The sequence below is a fragment of the Prionailurus bengalensis genome, chromosome B2, assembly GCF_016509475.1.
Source record: "Prionailurus bengalensis isolate Pbe53 chromosome B2, Fcat_Pben_1.1_paternal_pri, whole genome shotgun sequence".
Taxonomy (NCBI): Eukaryota; Metazoa; Chordata; class Mammalia; order Carnivora; family Felidae; genus Prionailurus; species Prionailurus bengalensis.
The window spans coordinates 135,064,846-135,089,345 of NC_057349.1; the positions used below are offsets into that span (position 1 = coordinate 135,064,846).

Genomic DNA, 24,500 nt, shown 5'->3' on the forward strand with positions numbered 1-24,500 from the left:
TGGGGGTGAAGGTGAAAAAGCAGGGAAATACTAAGGCTGTGGCAAGTCTCTGAATGGCAATACCTAGCATTCATTTGAAGGGCTTTGTATTGTGATGAAAAACCCTTGGTCCAGCTACAGCCTACTGGACTTCTCAATGCTTCATGGAAATGAGGATTTGGGGTTTCATTTTGTTTTCATCAACAGAGGTAGGGGCCAATTTTCATGCTTGGGTGATTGCAGGATCAGGGGCAGCAAACAAGGAAGAAGTCTAAAGAGCAATGTGGCCCTGAGGGCATAAGCCCTCCTGGAAACTCAGTCTTAGGGGAAGGCTCTAGACTATGAGCTACCCACACTCAAGAGATGGAGAATTGCATTCTACTTCTTTCCCAGCAGAGAATCCACATAAATTAGTTTGAAGTCTGAGAAGATTGGTCTCTTCACTCATTTTTTTAAACCATTCATGTCAATATGGAGTCATGAATACTTATTTTATGGTTTGAGTATTTTATTTATTTTGTTGATCAAATTGTTCCAGCTTTGGCTATTGGGAGCTCTTCCGGTTGAATTGGCTTCTATGTCCCTTTGACATACCCTCCTTCTGCCATCATTACAGGCTTTTACAAGTGTTTCTTAAAAGAACTTCCTTACTTGAAAAAAAAAAAAGTTTATTTATTTTGAGAGAGACAGAGAGAGCATGAGCTGGGGAGGGGTAGAGAGAAGAGAGAGAATCCTAAGCGGGCTCCATGCTCAGCACGGAGCTTGACTCAAGGCCAGATCCCACAGCTGTGGGATCATGACTGGGTGGAAATCAAGAATTTGATGCTCAACTGACTGAGCCAACAGGTGCCCCAGAATTTCCTTACTTTCTGACAGTACAAGATGTTTTAAGCTACCTTATAGATTCCTGTCCCTCCAAGGAGTCCTTGCTCCTACAACTGGAGAATGGTATTAGAAACCAAATCTGGGTTCTCTGTGTGCTTATTGCTGCTGGAGTATCATTGCTTGTAGGACATCTCTTGCTAAGAAATTTTAAAATTTAAGTTCATTCATTCTGTACTATGAAGGTGTAAAATCTGTGTTTTTACGAATTGCAGCTATTATTTTACAGTTAAAAAATTTTCTTTTGTTTATTTTTGAGAGGGACAGAGCATGAGTAGGGGAGGGGTAGAGAGGGAGGCACAGAATCCGAAGCAGGCTCCAGGCTCTGAGCTGTCAGCACAGAGCCCGACATGGGGCTCAAACCCATGAACTGTGAGTTCACGACCTGAGCTGAAGTGGGACGCTTAACCAACTGAGCCACCCAGGCGCCCCACCAGTTTAGTATTAATTACAGTTTAGCTTATGTCCGTGGCCTGCACAAAAATTTTTTGACAGCTAATGCATTTCTACTTTTTTCCATGTGTATTCATTTTTGAGAGAGGGAGACAGAGCACAAGTGGGGGAGGGGGAGAAAGAGGGAGACAGAATCTGAAGCAGGCTCCAGGCTCTGAGCTGTCAGCAGAGTCCCACATGGGGCTTGAACAGCTGATGCATTTCTGATGTCTGTGTTAGGCTAGTCTGTTGTCAGCTACTGACCCCCAAAGTCTAGTTATGACAATTTAGAACTGAACATTAGTTTGTCTTTTTTACTTTATTTAAATAATTTTTTAAATGTTTATTTTTGAGAGTGCAAGCAGGGGAGGGGCAGAGAGAGAGGATGAGAGGATCTGAAGTGGGCTCTGCACAGACAGCAGAGAGCCTTATGCAGGGCTTGAACCCACAAACCATGAGATCATGACCTGAGCTCAAGTCGGATGCTTAACTGATTGAGCCACCCAGGAGCCCCGAACATAAGTTTACTTTTAATTAAAAATTTTTACCTAATCAGCTGTAATTTAGTCATTCTACTTCTCCCTGCTCACCCCCACCCTGTGGTTTTTTCACTCCTTGTACACCTAATACAGCAAAATGTTGGAATTGTTTTGATGCTAAGATAGTGTAGCTGGTAGTTTTGTACATTGCCACCACATTAACATGGTGGTTCAGAAGATACTGATGAAATAGTTTGAATACTTGCTTGTCAATAGTTTGGATACTTGCTTCAGACATCCCCAGGTTTCTTATCTGTAAAACTAGAGCATTGCTACTGCTTCAGACCGTGTAACTAGTCTGGGCTAGGTATCATATTGTTACCATAAGCTTAAATGAAGCCTTGATATGAACTATACGCTAATGAACTTGGTATTCTTCATGGACAAGATTCTAGAACGGATTACTAAAAGGATGTTTCCACAATACTATGAAATAGCAGTGTTACAAAGGAAAAGGAATTTTTCAACTTTGCAGCATTTTTGATGGGATAGCTATGTTTCTCCACAGCAACTTTGTGAAACAAGATAAATAAATGGGGCTGAATGTCAGTAAATTAGGTTGGCTTATAAAGATTTCAGTAACTGTAGCCAAATAGCAATGATTCACGTGTCACTGATAATTGGGAGGACTCAAGGAGTAGGCCTATGCACTTCAGTACATTTATCCTATCTCCTAACCAATGGGGGAGACTGTAGAACATTACAAGCAACTCTGGAAATCATCAGCTTCTGCTGAAAACATTCAAAAGAGATTGTTAGTTCTTTCCTCTATGGAAATAAGATTTGTCTTTGTAGAACAGGGATTGACCTCTAGTAAGGATCAAAGTCATCGACATTAATTCAAGAATAGGGGAAGCATAGTATAATAGACGTGTAAAAAAGGCTAACGGTTTAAGTTCAACTAGTCAGCAGTCTAACTGAACAAACATCAGAATAGTGAAAATAAGCTAAGACAGCATTACAAAGGAATATTGTACCAAGAACCAGGATGGTTAAGATTTCTGTCGGACTCTGAGCAAGGCAGACACCACCCGGGAAAGTGTTCATTTTGCAAGTCACACTTTAATGATGGTCTTTGGCAAATGGAAGTATTTTTTCCAAAGGAAAACACGATTGTGAGGTTAGTTCAGCTCACTCTGCACCGATTCCGTGTTTGCCATGGATCAGACATTGTATTAAACGCTGTTAATACAACATGCCCTGTTCTCGAGCACGTGGTCCAATAGACACTGGCTGCTAATACAGCTGCAAGCACAGCACAGGCTCTTAAAGCAGAGTATGATTTTTGTCTGAGGCCAGGGAAGGCTTTCTTGAGAATATGACATCAAAAAGGAGTTTGGAAGGGTTAGGATTTAGCCAAGGACAAGAAATACTGGGAAGAAATGCTTTGCCCATTAGAAACCATTGAAGAGATTAAAAAAGTTTACCCCAACAAGCTAGGGTATGTAGTTCGGAATACCTGAATATCTGATGAAAGATTACATTTTTTTGTGGCTCCCAGGAAGACAAACGAAAGCCAAGTTTCAGTTAAGTATATGAAAATGAATTTATTTAGTGAAACCTTATACTAAAGCACCCCAACATGATGCAAATTCAGTAAATTGATTGGTGATTGGCTATCTCACAGTAGGATCACATGATTGTTTCATTAACCCACAATAACATGACTCTTACCTTGTTTTTTTTTACAGGATTGTTTTCTATTCCATCCATACACTAAAACCCTGCCATAAGGCTACATCAATAAGAACTGTCCAAGTGAGGAGAGACTGCATTGGGAAATAGGAAACTTTATCACAGTATATTGTCAAGGGCAGGCTGGATGATAATTTGTTACGAATGCTCTGAAAGTGACAGTTAAATTTAGGTTAGAGATGCTCTCCAAGGTACCTTCCACCTCTGAGATCCTGCGGCCTTCAAAAGAAACTATTTGATAGTTTCGTGAATACAGGCAGTGACAATGAACAGATTTATAAATTAGGGTTTTTATTTATACTACATAAAGCTTATGTTTCTTATTAAATCTGAGACCCCCTCAGTTGATAGGAAATGTATCACTGTTCAAATATACTTTCTTTTACTCATGGTTACAAATACTCTTAAAACAAAGCAAAGATTCAACCTTGAAACTTGTTTCCAGCCCAAGCTAGTGTTCTAAGCCTACACATCTGGCTCCCTCCATCAATTATTTACTATAACAATCTAGGGAAATTGCATATATTGCTGCTGGAAACAAGAGAATGGTACTAGCAACATACATGAATCCTTTCAACTTTTTAGCAGCCTATAATGCAGAGGAAAGCAAAGGCACAGCAAGCTTACCACTCACTGTGCATGAAAAATGTGGGCCCAGGAGCTAGTCCTCCAAGAGGGATATCAACTCAGGGCCCACTCAGAGCACGGGTGGTAGCCTGCTGGATGGGAGAATGCCCGGAGGGTAAAGAAAGGGACACTGAGATCTGCGCTGCAGCAAGATATTTACATAAAGGGAAATAGTCAACGGAAAATTAATAGCTCTGTTGTTATTATGGAAACCATGTGATTACTGCTGGGGAATGTATTTCGATAAATATAACATGATATATTTCATTTTTAACAAATTACACACACATTGATGGATGGAAAAGGGAATGAAAAGACTATGAATTGTCTCTGTTTAACATTATAAGCACTTACAATTTTCTTTTGCCTTTTTTTCCTGTAATGAATTACTTCTGTAATGACAGAAAATCTTAAAAATTAGTCTCAGAAATAAAACTATAAACATTAAAAATTCCTATGGCAACATTTTCTTCTGATTCTTTGCAATTCAAGTTACTAATTATATCAAATATTTTTCAGACAAATATATATAAAAAAGCAGATTACATTTATGTATTCCATTTAAAAATGTTGACAAAAAACCCCAAACCAAAAGCCCTGAGGTAAGGTGGCATTAAAAAATTGAAAATATTTATTAGGACAGAAAAACAAAACTTTACCATAATTACTACCACTGGAATTATAAATAAAGTAAATGAATACATGCTCCAAGAGCTTAATAGCAGTGATTTGCCATTAAGGTCTTGATGTTCAATAACACATTTAATTTAACAAACTTTGAAAAGACAAAGTTATTAAAATGTCTTTAGGCACTACACATTAACCTGAAACTAATGGAACATTTTGTCAACTATACTCAAAACAAACAAAAGAAAACACTACAAGTTAGGTCATCGTTAGCTCTGTAGATAAGGACAAAGACATCAAAGAGTAAAGACATCTTTACTCTTATCACATCATCATACTAGTCTTATACACGTGATCTTCAAATTTCAGTTTGGAAGTTGGATCACTTATCAATGTCAAATTCTGTTTTATTGCACAATGTCCAGTTTGGCAATTTTGAACAATGTTGTAAAACTAAACAAAAGTAAAAATCTTTAGGAAAAATGTACTTTTTTCAAGAAAAATGAAGCTGGGTCCAAGCAGTTGATATAGTTCTGTTCAAACCTACTCTAACCTGTCATAACATTTCCTTTAAAAAAATGTGAACACTACAAAAAAATTGTCATTTTTGTTCTATTCTTTATGAAGAAGTTATTAAACTTATTAAGGAAAGAAAATGTGGAAGGGCTGAAGAAAATATCTACAATATAAAGGATAAACATCAACATTGGCTAGTGCCACCAGGGAGGGGCATATCCCTCACATTGTCAAAGAAAGGACAGGAACCTGTTGGTGGTTTGAGAATATTAAGTCTCACAACATCAAAGATGAAGAGCTGGGTCCACGAGCTGTCCAGAACGGCCTGTTTGAAGGCAGTGTCTACATCAGCAAAAGGATCCCTCTAATATTCTTCTACATGTTCCAATTCTCTTCTCACCAGTCATCTATCAGACTCTACGACTATGAGGGGAACATTCAACTGACAAAAACCAACGCTGGTCATCAACATCAACAATAGGTGACTGAAGCTTCCTCTGCCAATTTCACATTTTCCAATCATAAAAATATGCATAGAAGTGGTAATTCAAAAGGCTAACTATATGCTTTACCTGAAATCATGTAACTACTGTGTTTTCATGAAAAAAGTTGTCTAGTAACATAAATTGCTTCTGCATCAGTTCCACAAACAAGACAAGGACCTAAAACATCCAAACTGTTTACAGACAAAGTCCTGCTGGGAAGCAAGCTTGTGATTTCAATACGGTCTTTTGCAGGATCAGTGCTGAGCCAGGAGCTTATAAGAGACTGGTGAACATTAGCCTGGTTACTGATGCTGTGAGACAAAAAAGTGCTACTTCTTCCTCCTGTGAGAAAAGAAAAGAGAAGGGGAAAACAGCTTTCAAGACCAATTTTGTATTAGTAAGCATCTGAAATTCTACTGATATTGTTAAAAGGCTAGGATTTAAACTTTATTCTCAGAATAACAGAGTGATAAATCCATTATCACACATCACCATTTTTGACCAAATGCACATTCAGTGATATTAACTGCTCGCATTTCCATGGGACAATATGGATATCAGATTTGAAGTCGTTAGGCAAGGCAGGTTTTGACTGTCTTTCTGTTGATTATTTAATGGACAGTCTCAGAAACGTAGCATGAAAACCTCTGGCTGTGCGAAGTTAGCCAGTTTCTGGCATTTGTGGTCATCAGCAGTACAGCAGTAAGCAGCTGACAGATTTCAAGCCCTGATACTAGAATTTACCCTGAAGCAGAAGAATGGAAACATTCTGTCATCCTTTAACGTTAAAAATCTGAGAATTTCTAATATGGTATTTGAAACTATAACAAAATTACACACAAGAATCTTCATTAAACCCTTTTACCTTGGTTAAACAGTGATGATTTTTCAGGTACATCTGTGGAGGCGTCCCAATGCCAGAGGGATCCATCCTCAGAACAAGTAAATAGATGATCTGGGTTGGATGGGTGAAAGTGAACTTCCCACACTAAAAGATAAGAACCAAGAAGCTAATTCCTGTGCAGATTGGTTGAACAAACTTTAAAACCCGGTCTCTGTGCATCATCTTCCATTAACTCCACCACATACCTTCAACCCCCAAGTGTGTGATAAAAATCAAAGGCTTCAGAATTAAAGAAAAGACACAATATAATTCTCCAAATGGCTATAACATGTAGATAGCATAAAGAAGCCAAGTAAATCTACATGTGTATTGGGCCAGCAAATGAATGAAAATAAAGGCTAACCATTTGACCTATTACATTTTTTTAATGTTTATTTATCTTGAGAGAGAGAGAGAGAGCACCCACGCACACACATCTCAGGGAGGGGCAGACAGCAAGGAAGAGAGAGAATCCCAAGCAGGCTTCTCACTGTCAGCGCAGAGCCCGATGTGGGTCTTTGATCCCACAAACCTCCAGATCATGACCTGAGCTGAAATCATGAGTTGGACACTTAACAGAGTCACCCAGGTGCCCCAACCTATTACATCTTTTTATGGAAAAGTATGGCAATGGGAGAATTCTAAAAGTATTTTAATTGTAAGTTCTCTTATTTTTAATGCTTGTGTCATTAACATATGAAGGTTCTATTACTGGAAAGACTGAGAGAGAAGACCATAAAAGTAATATGCAAATGAATTTCAACTTTGCTTCATGTCAGGATTCCGGATAATTCTGGTATATATCACAGAAATAGCAACTAGCTCCTAGCAAACTAAAACCTAGCAATGTTCCCAGAATCTGGACTCAGTTTCAGATGGAGGGCTATTAAGAAGCCAATTTGGGATTTAGGACCCCTCAAGTTCTAAAACTTTAAGAGAACTTCCCGTGTCAAAAGACAAATGGGAGCCAATGACTGGCCAGGACGCCTTAGGAAATTATCTGCAGTGTGCAGATAAAACAGGTAGTGTGAACAAGAGTTCAGTGATTCTGGATTAGAAGCTTAAAGAGACAGCATAGAAGGTGCCCAGGGCAAAGCATATAAAGTTATTATAAGGCACATACTTGCAACCTGGCAATTCTCATTCTGACCATTACCACAATTAAGCATCATGCCACAGAACATAAAAAGCCCACCTTCTTCAGGAGAGCATGTTCTGGGCAAATTCCTATGTAAAATACATTGATACTGTTTCATTAAGACATAGTGAAACGAAACAGCCTGTAGAGCCAGAAGCAGAATGTACAAACCTAGATTCTTAAATATTTATTTTCAAAATAGAAAACAAACCTCTATACTAACATCATATTTCATTTCTAGCCAAGAGTCAGGATGAATCAAAAGAAGACATCACAATCTACTACATTTCTGTATATTGCTCAGCAATGCAGTCTGGCAGTTAAAAAGGGGCTCGAAGAAGAGATCTGAAAGTCTGTAATGTTACTACCACTGGCTTAGTCAACATCAGATTCTGTGAGGACATAACCTATTTCTTTTTATTTCTTTTTTTTTTTTCCTGGGCATGGTTATAGTTAGAAGAGGCAAAATAATTCTATCCTTTTATTTGCTTCTTGAATATAAACTTAAAAGTCATTTATCTTTCCAAGGTAATAATGTGATACTTAAACTGAGAAGTTGCAATATTGGTGTGTTTGTTCTTTTGTACTTTTACTCAAGTAGGACTTAATATAAACCTCTCAAGTCAGAATTTAAAACTATAACCCAGTCATGGTATCAAAGATGGTGATAAAACGAAAAAATTTCTATGCAGTCAACAACTCCCCACCAAAATCAAAAGATGAACAACAAAAAAAAGACAAGATCCTCTATCTACCGCTCTTTTTAAAAAACAAAACAGGTACAACAAAAAATTGAAGAACACACAGATTAGCAAATATTAATAATGATGGCCTACATTTGCATGGGAAAATGGCCTCCTCTCATAGGCAATATAAACTGTATGAGTATGGCAATATAAACTGGTATTACCTTTATGTATAACAGTTTGATAACATGTATTGCAACTTTAAAATTATGCAAACATTATGGGTCATTGATTCTACTTCTAAAGAATTATCTGAAGAAAATAAGGGCATAAAGATGAACATGTAAGAATAATCACTGTGGTTTTGGATATAATATTGAAAACACGTTGAAGGACCTAAACGTCAAATGAAAAGTGATTAATTATTACACATTTATACAATGCAGCCAAAAGCTACAACGTAAAATGATCCATATGTATCGTTACAGAAAGCTGCCTACATTAGTACCAACAAAAACTTGTGCATCTCCATAGCACTTACTTTCAGCTTCGTGAGCTTTCAGCAGAGACACAGGCATAGTACCTTGTCTAACATCCCAAATACTCAGCATTCCATCCTGGCCACCGGTGGCTACCACATGCTGCTGGTTGGGATGTCTATCAACACAGTGGAGGGGCACTCGGTCACCAGTCCTTTTGTGGGAGATACAACGACATCAAACATGCTGTCAAGTAGAATTTATCTTTGCACAATCCATGAAAACATGTTTCCCTCTAGTAACTAAATGATGGCCTCTGTGGCCTGAGCCACTGGTTGAACTTAAATTGTGTCCAAAAATTGAGTGCATTAAATATGTTTCCAAATACTAGAACTCTGGGAGGGAATTAAAGGCCAAAGTAATTTACTCTCTCTACAATTTGGAGACATAAGGAGCAAGATCATCTGATGGTAAGATGTGCAAACATATTTCCATTTCTTGGCATTTTAGAAACATTATGTGTCAACTAAACAGCACAGTGTTTACTTCTACCTTATTTAATATTTTGTTTATACAATTACTTTTTCAGTTTGACACATTCTATATTCCTCTTTTTTAATTTTTTAAAATGAAAAGTGCATTTTATTTTTTTCAGACATTTTTATTTTTATTTATTTTTTAAATATAATTTATTGTCAAATTGACTAACATACAGTGTGTACAGGGTGCTCTTGGTTTTGTGGGTGGATTCCTATGGTTCATCGCTTATATACTACACCCAGTGCTCATCCCAACAAGTGCCCTCCTCAATGCCCATCACCCATTTTCCTCTCTCCCCCTGCCCCCCATCAATCCTCAGTTTGTACTCTGTATCTAAGAGTCTCTTATGGTTTGACTATTCTTTTTTTTTTTAATGTTTATTTATTTTTGAGAGAGAGACAGAGCATGAGTGGGAGAGGGGCAGAGAGAGAGGGACAGGCAGAATCTGAAACAGGCTCCAGGCTCTGAGCGGTCAGCAGAGAGCCCCATGCGGGGCTCAAACTCATGAACTGCAAGATCATGACCTGAACCGACTGAGCCACCCAGGTGCCCCAACACATTCTATATTTGTAGAGAAAATAGCACACATAAGGGATTTTTGCTCAGGAAAAAATATCTTGGATTGTATTTTTTTTTATAGTTACTATCAGTAGCATCAATTGTTGAGCAAAAATAAATTCCCCATTAAATGATACAAACTTCAAAGAGATAAAGGCTCTGAATTAATACAAAAATATTTACTAAATGCAGCACAGGAATCCCAAGCCCATCAAATTATACTTGCTTTATCAAATTTAATTAGTGATCATTCTCTCTTCAAATGCAATTAAATACAATATTGTTTAAAATCAGTTGCTATGGGGCACCTGGGTGCTCAGTCGGTTAAGCATCCGACTTCAGCTCAGGACATGATCTCGCAGTGTGTGATTTCAGACCCCATGTCAGGTCCTGTGCTGAAAGCTCAGAGCCTGGAGCCTGCTTGGGATTTTGTGTCTTCCTCTCTCTGCCCCTCCCCGGCTCATGCTCGCTCTCTCTCTCTCTCTCAAAAATAAACACTAAAAAAATTTAAAGTCAGTTGCTATAAACAATCAAACGTTAACTATGTATTACACTACTGAAATTACAAATGAAAACTTACAGTGATAGTATCTGAGAGGGCTCATTTCCTTGTTTTCTGAAATCCCATATTTTTAACTGCCCAATTGAATTTACTGTAAGAATCTCAGGAGTTCGAAGGAAGGTTACAGCATGGAGCGTACTGCTATCTGCGTTGTCTACAAATTAAGAAAACAGTAGTGCCTGTTAAGAAGTCCTTTTTTTCCAGGAAAATCTTAAATCACATTCCTTCTATTAATTGAACTATTACAAGTGAACTTTTAAATGAATCAGTTTAATTTCTATAGTAAAAAGAAACAGTAATATATACATTAAAATAGACTCTGATAGAAAAATGATATCACTCATAAAACATCTGTTTTCTGCCTTATAAAGGGCTGAATTTTGACATATTTCTCTATTCCCCTTTAGATTATTACCCTCCATTGCTGAGAAAAATTTCAAGTTCCTCTCTATCCAATTTTATACCTTCCACTAGTGGTTAAGCCAGCAACTCCAAATCTCAGGGCTTCCTATAGAGCTCATTCTGAACTTGTGTCATCTGGCTGACTCATCTCAAATCTGTTCATCTTTAGGGGCACCTGGCTGGCTCACTTGGTAGAGCGTGCAACTCTTGATCTCAAGGTTATAAGTTTAAGCCCCATGCTGGGTGTAGAGATTACTTAAAAATAGAATCTTAAAAAAAAAAAAAAAATCAATTCATCTTTTGTTTCATCAACTCTCTTCTCCATGAAGTCCTTCCAGACTGGTATACCGGTCCTTTTCCTTTTCCCAGAGTGTTTAAGTTTATATCACATAATTTAGCATATACTTTTGTGATACTCCAAACTCTAGGCAATCGTCCTTAACAGTTAAAGAAGTATACCTCAGAACTCAAAAGAATAATAAACAACACAACTGATTCATGGGCTCAGTCCACGGAAGTTCTGATTCAGGTCTCGGGCGGTGGGTTGTTGAAATTCTCATCAGGCAAGTCTACGTGAAGCATAGTTGAGAATTACTGTACTAGAATAATCCTTCTAAAGCATGACAGAGAGGATAACATCCCCTTGCTAAAAAAGTTTCAATGGCTCTCTTAGGTGTCCACCTAACAAAATGTAACCTCTGCAGCTGCACATTAGACTTCACAACCCGGTCCCAATTCACGTTTCTTGTGAATTCAGGTGTGAGGTGGTATCTCGCTGTGGTTTTGATTTGTATTTCCCTGATGATGAGTGATGTGGAGCATTTTTTCATGTGTCACCTCTCCTACAGTAGCATCTAAAGTTGGGCTAAACTACACTTTTTGTCATTCTCTCAATGGACTTATCCTGTCCCCACATTATTCCCTTTGTCTGGTGTGCCATCTTTCAGTAATATTTGTGGCTTAGAACCTAGTTTAAATTAATTGCCACTTGCTCCTCAAGTCTTTACTTGGTAATCCCCTCCAGCCAAACCAAACCAAACCAAACAAAAAACCAAAAGTTTATTTTTCCTTTGTAGTCACTCATTCATATGTGCTTTATCGACCTATCATCTTGTAAAGAGATCTTACTTTGTTATCCAAGGGATACAGGTGTGCTGTTTCAAAGGAGCACATGCACCCCAACGTTTATAGCAGCAGTATCAACAATAGCCAAAGTATGGAAAGAGCCCAAATGTTCATCTATAGATGAATGGATAAAGAAGATGTGGTATATATATACAATGGAGTATTTAAAAAAAAAAAAATTTTTTTTTAATGTTCATTTATTTTTGAGACAGAGAGAGACAGAGCATGAACGGGGGAGGGGCAGAGAGAGAGGGAGACACAGAATCCGAAGCAGGCTCCAGGCTCTGAGCCATCAGCCCAGAGCCCGACGCGGGGCTCGACCCCACAGACTGCGAGATCGTGACCTGAGCTGAAGTCGGACGCTTAACCGACTGAGCCACCCAGGTGCCCGTATATACAATGAAGTATTACTCGCCAATCAAAAAGAATGAAATCTTGCCATCTGTAACAACATGGATGGAAATAGAGAGTATAATGCTAAGTGAATTTAGTTAGAGAAAGACAAATATAATATGACTTCACTCATATGAGGACTTTAAGACACAAAACAGATGAACATAGGGAAGGGAAGCAAAAATAATATAAAAACAGGGAGGGGGACAAAACATAAGAAACTCTTAAATATAATAGAACAAACAGAGTTGTTGGAGGGGTGTGGGAGGGTGGATAGGCTAAACAGGTATGGGGCATTAAGGAATCTACTCCTGAAATCATTGTTGCACTATATGCTAACTTGGATATAAATTAAAACAAATAAGTTATTAACAAAACGTAAAAAAAAAAAAAATCTTTGTACATTTTTACATCCTTCAAACACAGCATTGTGTTTACTTAGCACATGGTAGTTGCTTAATATACTATAATTAGCAATTAATATATTAAAATATATTTTAATAATAACTTATTAAAAACTTAAAAGTTTATTTATTATTGAGAGACAGGAAGAGACAGAGCATGAGCACGGGAGGGGTAAAGAGAGGGGGAAACGCAGAATCCAAAGCAGGCTCCAGGCTCTGACCTGTCAGCACAGAGCCCGACACAGGGCAACTCACAAACTGTGAGATCATGACCTGAGCTGAAGTCAGACACTTAACTGACTGAGCCACCCAGGCACCCCAAAATAGGATTTTTCTTACCTATGGTTCTTACAGCCTCCTTGTGATCAGCTCTGAAGAGATTTATTCGACCATCTTCTCCAACTGTGACAATTTCTGGGTTGTCGCACACAACACCCGTGCATGGTGCACTGCTACGGGAAGGACTGCCCGGACCTGTGTGGTAGTGAGCTGTGGTCCACTGCTGGCTGACTGACAGAGTCTAGGTGTCAGAAGTGGGAATATGATTAATCAAAGCAAAGCCCTAAAAACTAGCACTTTCCCCTGAATAAAGACTATTTTAAAATTCTGTCTCACGCCCTTCTAGAAAAAGAGTAATTTTCTCCTTTTTCCTTTGTATTTCTGAGTACTAAAGCTTAGAAACTACTTTCATCAAAGCTCTGTGTACACTGGGTTAGATTAAAAAAGAATGCTACTCAATAATACAGTAGAACCTTGGGTAAGTAGTAACTTGTTCTGCGTTCTGTGTTCCACATGACAAACATTTCTAATAAATTTTAACTTGATAAACGAGTGTTGTCTTGCAATACGAGTAATACAGGACGCCAAACGTCCCATGATCACAACTAAGCCAACGGTTCTTCTCTCTTGCACGCGTGCCTGAGGGGCAGGATTGTGGGTGATTGTCTTCCGTGTTCAAATGCTTGGTTTCAGGCCATGGTGTTTGGCAGAAAATCAGTGATTTTTCAGAATGCTGGAAGGTGCCCACAAACTGGCACTAGGGTATTTTTTGTCACTTCAAAGCATCTATGGACAGTCCTTTGCTTTTTCATACAAGAGGAATGAAATTCCTCTTGGAATGCTTTGCTTCATTCTACATCATTGAATAGGTTTCTTGTTAAAGTTGCACAAAAAGAAAAAGATTTCATTGAGCCAACAGGTAGCAGTGATTCTGTTAGTGAAAGTGAAAGTTATCCTACACAATAACGCTCCTCTCTCTTGTCTCCCTCACACCAGCCACAAAGGTTTTCAAAGGTAAGTGCAGGTTAATTTATTTTTCTTTATATTTTGTATTAGCTTTATTATTTTGTATTATATTACAGTATTGTAATCATTTTTATGTATTTTTGGGTTGTGGAATGAATCATCTCAGTTTCCATTATTTCTTATGGGGAAATGCGCTTTGATACACAAGTGGCTTTGGACTACAACTATGTTTCCAAAATGAATTACGCTCCCAAACCAGTTTTACTGTACCTCAAATATCTCAAATTAAAGATATGGTTTTAGTTATGTCATTTTTTTTTTTAAAGATTTTATGTTTTTAAAGTAATCTCTATACCCAATGTGGGGCTTGAACCTACACTCCCAAGGTCAAGAGTCACATGCTGTACTGAGTCAGACAGACACCCCAGAGAGTTATGTGCTCAAAAGCAACTCTAAATTCTTAAGGGAATTAGCCAACATCTGAGAAATAAACCTCTATAGCATTTTCTAAGTGGCCTCATTAAGAAAACTACTTAAAAAGATCTGGGTCTTATATTTACTAAGTGTGTTTATTTGGAAAATGACCTTTATTAACCTGAAAATCTAAACAAACACTCTTTTCCAGCAGCTTAAAACCATTACTAGATATGGGCTATTTTATCTTATTTATGTATTTATTTAAAAGTTTATTTATTTTTAGAGAGAGACAGAAGAGCAAGTGAGGGAGGGCAGAGGGGGGGGAGGGGAGGGGGGGGAGAGAGAGAGAGAGAGAGAGAGAGAGAGAGAGAGAGAGAGGATCCCAAGCAGGCTCCACGCTGTCAATGAAGAGCTCAATGCAGGCCTCAAATCCACAAACCATGAGATCATGATCTGAGATGAAAACCAAGAGTCGGATGCTTAACCAACTGAGCCACCCAGGTGCCCCCACATGGGACTATTTTAAAGGACTCCCCTACCATTATGCTCTGAAGGTCAGTATTCAGACTTTTAATATACAAGGCATTGAAAAAAATGTCAAGTCTTCCTATAGTCTATCCTCTCCAATTAAAACCAAGGTTCTATTCACAGAAGCAAAGTAGCTGTTCCTGTTCTCATGATACCTGAGCTAGAAGGTGCTCTTTCTTTCTTTGACAGATCAGAATAGCAACTGAAAAGAGAAAAATATAGGAAAATTACCTGCCGGAATAATACACTGATAGGTCAGGACTAACAGAATTTAAAGATAACCAATTTCAGTAAAGGCTGACACAAACCTGGTTCTAGACTTAGCCTACTAAAACATAGGTAATATGATACCTCCCCACTCCATATTTTGGGAGTATGAAACTTATTTGTGTCATTATTAAATACAGTCCTGTTTAGGCCCTTCTAAAAATAATTAAAATACAAATTCAGTTTTCAAGCAAAAATTCTTTACCTGGTTATTAGGATGGTGAAGGAAAACTGTTACGCATCCTGTTGATGAAGCAGCTACAATTCTTTCCTGGTCAAAAAACTAAATAGAAAATTCCTGCTTGTTATAGATTCAGAAATATTGATAAGGAGGAAGCCCATTTGGTTAACCCAATTACTAGCATAACAATTTTAAAATGCAACGAGCCTATAAATGCTAAACAAATAAAATGTGATGATGGGTCTGAGAGTAAAAACCACTATTCAAACAAGAGGATTTTCATGAAGAATAAATAACAATTTTTCCCCCTAAACTCCGCCTATAACTGATTTAATTTTGGACTGCTACCAGACAGGTTTAGAAAATAACCATTCTCAGAGTCAGGTAGCTTTCTATAGAAGAAAATGCAAGGAGTTTGAAGTCCTACAGATCAGGATTTGAAAACTTACTAATTCCATTCCCTCTACTTTACTGGCTTTGAGACATTGGCCAAGTTAAGTTCTCTAAGCCTTGGTACACCTTTAAAATGGAAGAAGTAATCTCCACTTAGGGGGTTGTGATTAAGAATTCAAAAAGCAAACCCATACAAAGTGCCTTGCACAGTATTTGTCACTTAGTGACAAAGAACATTTGATTCACAAACATGTGATGAAAATTACTTTACTTATGTAAAGTTCCCAAAATAACGTTGGGCAAATAGATGGACAACTAATTAAACAAATCAAGATTAAAACGAAAACTGAGATGAAATCTGCACCCCCTTCCCCAGTTCTGATTCTGCTATTAAGTGGCTATACAATGTTGGCAAATCATAACCTATAGAGAACTCAGTTTCCTGTAAAGCCGGAATGAAACTAGACACACTTTAAGGTCCTTTAGGTATCTAATTACTCTCAGTTTTTTAAAAGTTAGCTTTTCGATATTACAAAGACTTACTTGTAAATCCATGACATCACCGTGGTGTTTGATATCACACAATAACTGATGTTCTCCTTCAAATCCTCCATCAGAGTCAACGTTCCCAAAATCTCCAATAGACCACAGCGAAACATAATTTTCCTGTAAAGCATAAAGTTTTCCCTTGAGATGAAATAAACGTCAAACTCTCGAAAATTAAAATTTGTATTGCTTTCAAGCAACCTTGTTTTAAAAGCATCTCAGACAAATGGCAAGGTGATACTTTAAAGCACAAGAGATTCGAGGCTCAAGCACACCATCGATGGCTGAGGTACCGGACAACCGAGCCTCAGACACGAACTCGGGGGAGGGAGAAGGAGAGAGAAGCTAGAAGGCGAGAGTTCGCGCGCTGAACGCGGACGGCGCGGTTCCAGGAGAGACGGAGGAGGGAGGAACTTCCTGCCCGGGAATGGAGGTACCTCATTGTCCCAAGAGCCCGTAGCGAAGGTCTCGGCGGTCTGCAGGCTCCCCGGAGGTACCGGTCGCCACCGGGTTTTGCTGATTTTCTGAGACACAAACTTAGCATAAATCTCCTCCATGCCAAAAGCAACCACTGCAAATACAGCAAGAAGCACCGCGCGCGCCTCTCAGTCCCGCCCCTTCCCGCGGAGTCCTGATTGGATCGGACGTTACCAAACGGACGGTGGCTGCGGAGAGCCAATTCTCTTCCATGGGAGTGCGGTAACCACCAAACCCAAAGTGGAAGGAAATTGGGGCGCCCTTCCTCACCAATATGGCTCTGAACAGAATCTAATCAGTATGGCTCTGAACAGAGTCCAGTCAGTATAGGAACACGAAAACAGTGCACTTGTGCAATAATTGTGTAATATAAAGCAAATTTAAGGGGCGCTTGGGTGGCTCTGTTAAGCGTCCACCTGCAGCTCAGCTCGTGATCTCAGGGTTTGTGAGTTCTATCCTGCATCAGGCTCTGTGCTGACAGCTCAGAGGCTGGAGCTTGCTTCAGATTCTGTGTCTCCCTCTTTCTCCGCCTCTTCCCCTCTCATGCTGTGTGTGTGTCTCTCTCTCAAAAATAAACATTTTTAAAACATTTTTTTAAAAAGCAAATTTGAGAGCAAAAACAAAACAAAATCAACGCAGGAGAAACCACCTAGTAGCCACACCTAAGCATTATGGTTTGCATTCCAGGACCCATAGAAAAGCTTGAAAATCCCCCAATTCTCTTGGAAGTATGTACATTACTCTACAAACTTACTGGTAGTCCCTCAAATACTCTGCTTCAAAGTTGTTAATACCCACTATCAGAGCCTAGACTTGGAATTCTAAAAACTCCAATTCTAGTTTTGATGCCCATTGCCTAGCTGTGTAACCTTTCTCAATTCACTTATGTAATTAATAAGTTTTATCTGTCCCTCGACAGCCTAGGAGTCAGTCTCCTAAGTTCCTTCATGCTTCTTTCTGATTACTTATAATATCCTTTTATTCTACTTCTTGGAATCCTGGCCATCCTTCAAGAACCAATTCCTTCCCCTATCTTATCCTGATTACTCCAGCCCACGACAGGTCTAAATAAACATAGCACTTGATATCTAGACCGGTAATAGTACTTATAGGTTCCCCTCTGCTGCTTGTTTTCTTTTAATGTAGATCTCCCCAATCAGAATGTAAATCATATTGCATACAAGAGGTAACACTGATTTTTAAAAAATCTCCTTTAGATTACATCCATAACTGTGGTAGTTGTTTCTTAAAAAGGGGCCATGATATCTTGTTTTTGATATTGGTCGTCCTATTTCACAGCCACAGCTTATGGAAGCAGCACGTGTAGATGCAATCTGTCTAGGTCAGCTTTAGAGAGAGTTATCAAGCTCTTGTTGAGAGTAGACTGGTTTTGTTCTTTTTAAAAATTTTTTTAACATTTATTTATTTTTGAGACAGAGAGAGAGAGAGAGAGAGAGAGAGAGAGAGAGCGCGAGCGCATGAACAGGGGAGGGTGGAGGGTCAGAGAAAGAGGGAGACACAGAATCTGAAATAGGCTCCAGGCTCTGAGCTGTCAGCACTGAACCCCGACGCGGGGCTCGAACCCACGGACCGCAGATCATGACCAGAGACGAAGTGGGACGCTTAACCGACGGAGCCACCCGCGCGCCCCTGGTTTTGTTCTTTTAAGTAGAAAAACATTAGGAAACTTCAGAGAGATGACATAGAAAATTATTTAAGTCCCAAACTGACAATTTTATTTCTAATATTAAAGAACACTAAGATACCTCCTTAGCACAGTAGGCACTGCGTCCGACTCAAAAAGAACACCTTTTTGAGTGTGGTTTCATTTATGGTCACAGAGTCCCAGAAAACAGGTAACGTACAAGTATATTTAGGAGGAGGAGTAGGCTGAGTGTTACATTTAACAAAATCTGGTGAGAATTGGAATTTGAAAATTGCTGCTCATGCAGTAGCGTAGAGGTCTTGACATCACTTCGTTTCCTTTCTTAAACGTTTATCAGACTAAATGATGACTGGATTCTGTCAGTCTCAGTTCTGATTAGGAGTCAGCAAGTTGGATGTGATAGGCAATGTTCCCTGTCAGCTTCTCACTCATTGTCTTACAGGGTTGATAGCGATAAAGCTGGTGTCCAGTCTAACGTTGGAATCTGTGGGGATTAATCAGCTGAAAATGCCCTTGTGTTGGGAGAATAACACATTCTCCATAAGATACTGTGGTATTTTTAACCGATTGCATTGTTTTCAGGAGCAAAGCACTCCCTACGCTCCACCCACCCCAGTCTTGGTGTTCCTCCACTCAGATTTTGTGGTTTAGAATTGAGAACAAACCAGGGTCCCAAAGTCTCTGCTAAACGAACACTGATGTACTTGTCACAAAGCCAGAGGCTCGAGTACTCGGTTGAGAGAGGGCCTTCGCCCTCTGGTTCTATTAAGATTATTCAGGCTCCACGATACGGAGTTCGGGTTCTAACCGACCTAAATATTAGACAACTGGGTTGGGTGAGACAGGACCAAGGAAGCCCACCGTCTAACAATCTGGACAGCTATAGGAGCAGACCCGCCGCTCGCAACAGCTGACTCAGCTGGACTACGGAGCTACCGGCAGCGGCGTAACCAGATCGTAACCAGATCGCAACCAGATCGAGCAGACGCGGCGGCACGAATCAGCCTCGCCGTCGTGCCGCGGCGCTGAGTGACCAGGACCGTAGCCAGGCACGCGACCAACCGCTTCGGGGCCCACCCCGCCTAACCGCAAGGCGAACTCAGCAAATTGCCTGTGCGCTGGCCGAGGCCTCAGGAAGGGGGCACGCAGCAGCAGCTGCAGCGGCGGCGGCGGCGGCGGCGGCGGCGGTGGTGCTGACTCAGCCCGGGCTCCCAGCCCGTCCGCAGCAGCCGCAGCAGCGACCGGCACAGGCGGCGGGGCACGAGGCCACCCTTGCCTCCGGCCCCACCCCGCCGCACCCGAGGCCGCGCGGCGTCACAGAGCGCATGCGTGCCGCGGGGGATGCCGGGAGCGCGCAGTGGCGGCACCGGCGGCGACAGCAGTCAGAGCGGAGGCTACAGCGGGGACGCGAGCGGGGCGGTGACCGTGTGGGAGGTGGTCTCACTCTTGGGGAAACTGCTGGGCACCGTCGCCGCGTTGAAGGTGGTTCTGTACCTGCTCCGGGTGTGCTTAGCGATGGCCTGGAAATCCGGCGGCGCCAGCCACTCGGAGCTAATCCACAATCTCCGCAGTAAGTGCCACCCCCGCCCGATGTGGGGCAACTGGGCCAGGCTAGGCCTGGACTGGGTCCCCCTGGGCCGTCCGGAACGCTCTGTTTGTCCTCCCCCCGCCCCCCCATCTCCAGCCCGGTACCGGCTGGAGGGTTCGGCGCAGGGTTGCACCAGCAGCCTCGAACGGCATGCGCTGGCGATCGCCTCCCTCAGGACCTGTCACTCATCGGCGACGTGGACGCGAAGGGAAAAGAAAGCTACGGGCTGCTCGTGGTGGGGCAGGAGCAGGCGTCTCCCCGCGGGCCTGGGGGAGGGGTCGCGGCACAGGTGGTGGGGCTGTCACTCGAGTCAGCCGCCTGTTCGTCCGGGTCTGGCGGGCGAGGGGCGTGCCCTTGGGGTGGGGAGATGTTGGCGGGGCCTGGAGGCAGGGCTGCATCTGAGGGGACCCCACCCTCGACCCCCGCATCTTCTCGCCTTCCTCCTCCTCAATAATCGACCTCGCTGCGAGCATTCTCTCCCACACTAACTCCCCCGCCCTCCGTTTTTTTCCTCTGGAGGGAGATGCCACCCTCTGATATAGGCGAGGGGAGGGAGGGAAAGATGAGAGTATTGTCATTGCGGATGCTGGGAGAAATTTCTGGGGCGGCTGTCCAGTGGATATCTTCGTGGGGGGGGGGGGTGGAGGAAGAAATAATCAGAGGATGCTGTTCCTGACAGACTTGTATTTCAGGAGCTATTAGAGGTCCTGGTCCAGCGAAGGATTGTATGTGTGGAATGTTCTGACTTTGTTTTTCAAGGCTACCAAGGCTTTGTAAAAGCTTTGTGTGGAAATTTTTTCATGTCATTCTCTTTAGTTATTGTATGCCTTCCTCTTATGATGATTTTAGGGTGGGATGTGAGTGCTGTGTCACTTTCTTTTTTTAAATCGAAATACAGTGTCGCTATCTGGTTGGGAAGACCAGAAGGACCGCAGTCCATAATACTCACTGCGATCAGAATTTATAGCACCGTTTGCCACCAACTTTGCAAATAATCGTATCCTGCCACGTGGTATTTTTGTCTTATGTTATTTAGCTTTTTTAATGTTTGTCATGTTTCCTAATTCGATTTGTAACTTCCTTGAGGGCTGGGACTTTTTTTTTTTTTTTTTTTAATATCTTCGAATTCTCTCAACTCAATACCCCTTCCTTTTTTCGTAAATGCAATTAAATATACCTTATATGCTTGGATCTGTGCTTGGAATACCAAGATGAGTGACAAAAATAAATATTCTTGTCTGGCACATGGTTAGTACTTATAATTAGTCATTTGACTTTTTTTTTTTTTACAGTATTTTAAAAGTTTGAAATTATATCCTTTGTATTTAGCAACGAAGAATGTTTAGATTTCCCAATTCTGTCAAGCATCGCCAGCGTTCACTTTATGGAAGGATATTTGACTGGAGTGGACATTATATGCCGAGGCAGTATTTTGAAGTGTGATTTAGGTTCCTATGGATCACACATAAGCTCAATACGTTGCAAGTTTTTAGATAAAATTTCTTGAAATGGGGTAGTGCCTGCCGTTGCAGTGCACACACCCAAAACATTCTATGCACAAATTATGATTAAATAACGTTCCACTGGTAGGTTGGCACAATAGACACTCAGCTGTGGCAGAAATTGGTAATCAGGCTCTTAAAGTCTCTCCTTTTTGGGCCATATGTGTGGGAAGTCAAGCCTACCTCTTTCCCCAGTGGTTTTATAATCATTTTATTGTATTCTCTTATTCCTAGTTGAAATTTCTAAGGATAATTTTTCTATCAGAAAATTTAATAATAAATATTTAAGGAGCACCTGGATGGCTCAGCCAGTTAAGTACTGGACTCTTGGTTTCTGCCCAGGTCATCATTTCACAGTTCATGGGATTGAGCCCTGCCTCAGGCTCTGTGCTGACAGCGCAGAAGAATCCCCAGGGATTCTCGCTCTCCCTCTCTCCCTCTCCCTCTCCCTCTCTCTCTCCCTCTCCCTCTCCCTCTCCCTCTCCCTCTCCCTGCCCTACCCTGACTTGTGCTCTCTCTCTCTCTCTCTCTCTCTCTCAGAAATAAAGAAACATTTAAAAAATATTTAACATACATGGATGTTGATATTGCAGATATTTAGTCTTCTGTCTATGATTCATAAGAGGAAGTTTGAGTACTCAAATTGTTTTTCCTCTCGTAACACTTGTGCAATGTCAGTTTCAACTACTTGCAGAATTCTAGCTAATAGGTTTCATTTTTATTTAAATGTTCATTTATTTACTTTGAGAGAGAGAGTGCACGGGGGAGGGGCAGAGAGAAGGAGAGAGAATCCCAGGTAGGCTCCATGCTGTCAGGACAGAGCCTGGCTTGGGGTTCAGTCTCACAACTGTAAGACATGTAAGACATGAGCTGAAATTGAGAATAGGACACTTAATCTACTGAGCCACCGAGATACCTGGTTTCATTTTTATTTGTTAGTTTATTATAAAAGTAATATTTTCTTATGTGAGAATTTCAGTTAGCACAAAATTTGAAAACTTCTTTCTTTTCCTGGTTATTACACTGTTTATTCTAATAACTTAAAGGCTTCTACTTGAATTTTTAGAAGAAGATTAAAATGTGGTTATGTTGTTGAATATATTATATACTTGAAAATAATATGATGCTATTTGTTAACTATACTGGAATTAAAATTAAAAACTTAAAGAAAAGTGTTATTATATTGATGTTGAAGTGAAAAAGGATCTGCAAATTGGAAGAGGAAGCAAATTACAGTTATGTATCTTTTTAAAGCAATGAAGTTCACGATTGCTTTAGTTTTTTTTTTTAATGTTTGTTTATTTTGAGAGAGAGTGAGAGTGTAGAAAGAGAGAGGGAGAGAGAAATTCTAAGCAGGCTCTGCCCTGTCAGCTCGGAGCCTGACTCAGGGCTCAATCTCGTGAACTGTGAGATCATGATCTGAGCAGAAATCAAGAGTCGGATGTTCAAACGACTGAGCCACCCAGGTGCCCCATGATTGCTTTAGTTTTAATATTATTACAGTTTGTCGGGGTGCCTGGATGACTTCAATTGGTTGAGCGTCTGACTTCGGCTCAGGTCATGATGTCACAGTTTGTGAATTCAAGATGGGCATGGGGCTTGCTGCTCTCAGTGCAGAGCCTACTTCAGATCTTCTGTCCCTCTTTCTCTCTGTCCCTCCCCCTGCTTGTATTCTCTCTCTCAAAAATATATAAAACATTAAAAAAAATTTCAGTATTATTATAGTTTATTAAAAATATTTACTTAGTTTTCCTTTTATAAGATGTCGTACTATAACTATGATTGTGTATGATTTCATAGTTGATACGTCATTTATAGAATATTGTAGATGTAATGGTATATTTTATATTTCATAGCTTATGTTATGATGAAAATCACTATTTTTTTTAAGATTTTATTTTTGGGGTGCCTGGGTAGCTCAGTTGCTTAAGCGTCCAACTCTTGATTTTGGCTCAGGTCATGATCTCAGAGTTTGTGGGATTGAGCCCCATGTTGGACTCTGTGCCGACAGTGAGGAGCCTGCTTGGGATTCCCCTTCTCTCTCTCTCTCTCTCTCTCTCTCTCTCTCTCTCTCTGCCCCTCCCCACTCATGCACACATTCTCTCTCAAAATAAACATTAAAAAAAACAAGATTTTATTTTTTTTTTCAACGTTTATTTATTTTTAGGACAGAGAGAGACAGAGCATGAGCAGGGAAGGGGCAGAGAGAGAGGGAGACACAGAATCGGAAGCAGGCTCCAGGCTCTGAGCCATCAGCCCAGAGCCCGGCGCGGGGCTCGAACTCACGGACCGCGAGATCGTGACCTGGCTGAAGTCGGACGCTTAACCGACTGCGCCACCCAGGCGCCCCAAGATTTTATTTTTGAGTAATCTCTACACCCAACGTGGGGCTTTGAACTCACAGCCCCCAAGATCAAGAATCACATGCTCCACCAACTGAGCCAGGCAGGCACCCAGACAACCACTCTTAAGTAACTTAGAATGGTTAAAACTTGAGCATGCTTCAGAATCTCCTAGATCACTTGGAGAGCTTATTGAAACACAGATTGCTGTGGTCCAAGAATTTGTATTTTTCTTTTTTTTTTTTTTTATTCTTTTTAGGCTGGCTCCATATCCAGTGTGGGGTTCAGACTCACAACTCTGAGATCAAGAGTCACATGCTCCACCAACTGAGCTAGCCAAGCACCCCCAATAATTGGTATTTTTAACGAGTTCCTAAGTAATGCTGCTACTGGTCT

At 40.6% G+C, this 24,500-nt stretch overlaps 2 protein-coding genes across 4 annotated transcripts in view; one reads left to right on the plus strand and one right to left on the minus strand.

The window, feature by feature from the left end:
• Positions 1 to 3,359: 3,359 nt before the first annotated feature.
• Positions 3,360 to 17,170, minus strand: NUP43 (nucleoporin 43). Its single transcript, XM_043592589.1, has 8 exons — positions 16,967 to 17,170; positions 16,527 to 16,649; positions 15,615 to 15,692; positions 13,292 to 13,472; positions 10,647 to 10,782; positions 9,031 to 9,182; positions 6,648 to 6,770; positions 3,360 to 6,124 (listed from the first exon to the last, which is right to left on the minus strand). Exons 1-8 carry the CDS (start codon positions 17,084 to 17,086, stop codon positions 5,895 to 5,897), a joined length of 1,143 nt encoding a protein of 380 aa, XP_043448524.1. The 5' UTR covers positions 17,087 to 17,170; the 3' UTR covers positions 3,360 to 5,894.
• A 2,210-nt stretch (positions 17,171 to 19,380) lies between these two features.
• PCMT1 (protein-L-isoaspartate (D-aspartate) O-methyltransferase) overlaps positions 19,381 to 24,500 on the plus strand; it is a 53,561-nt gene continuing 48,441 nt past the window's right edge. The window contains exon 1 of one of the 3 annotated variants that reach the window (XM_043592590.1): positions 19,381 to 20,242. In XM_043592590.1, the coding sequence (XP_043448525.1) occupies positions 20,014 to 20,242 (229 nt within the window). In that variant the 5' untranslated portion in view covers positions 19,381 to 20,013. The remainder of the gene's footprint in view (positions 20,243 to 24,500) is intronic. The other 2 variants (XM_043592591.1, XM_043592593.1) reach the window with 2 other exon arrangements.

What these genes read in the sequence shown, in the direction of transcription:
- NUP43 (XM_043592589.1), bottom strand. Translation starts at nt 17,086, where the DNA reads ATGGAGGAGATTTATGCTAAGTTTGTGTCTCAGAAAATCAGCAAAACC. An exon ending in GTGATGTCATGGATTTACAA is followed by an intron (nt 15,693 to 16,526) that starts GTAAGTCTTTGT and finishes TTTTCTATTTAG; the next exon opens with TTTTTTGACCAGGAAAGAAT. An exon ending in GAAAGCTCACGAAGCTGAAA is followed by an intron (nt 6,771 to 9,030) that starts GTAAGTGCTATG and finishes CTTATCTTTTAG; the next exon opens with TGTGGGAAGTTCACTTTCAC.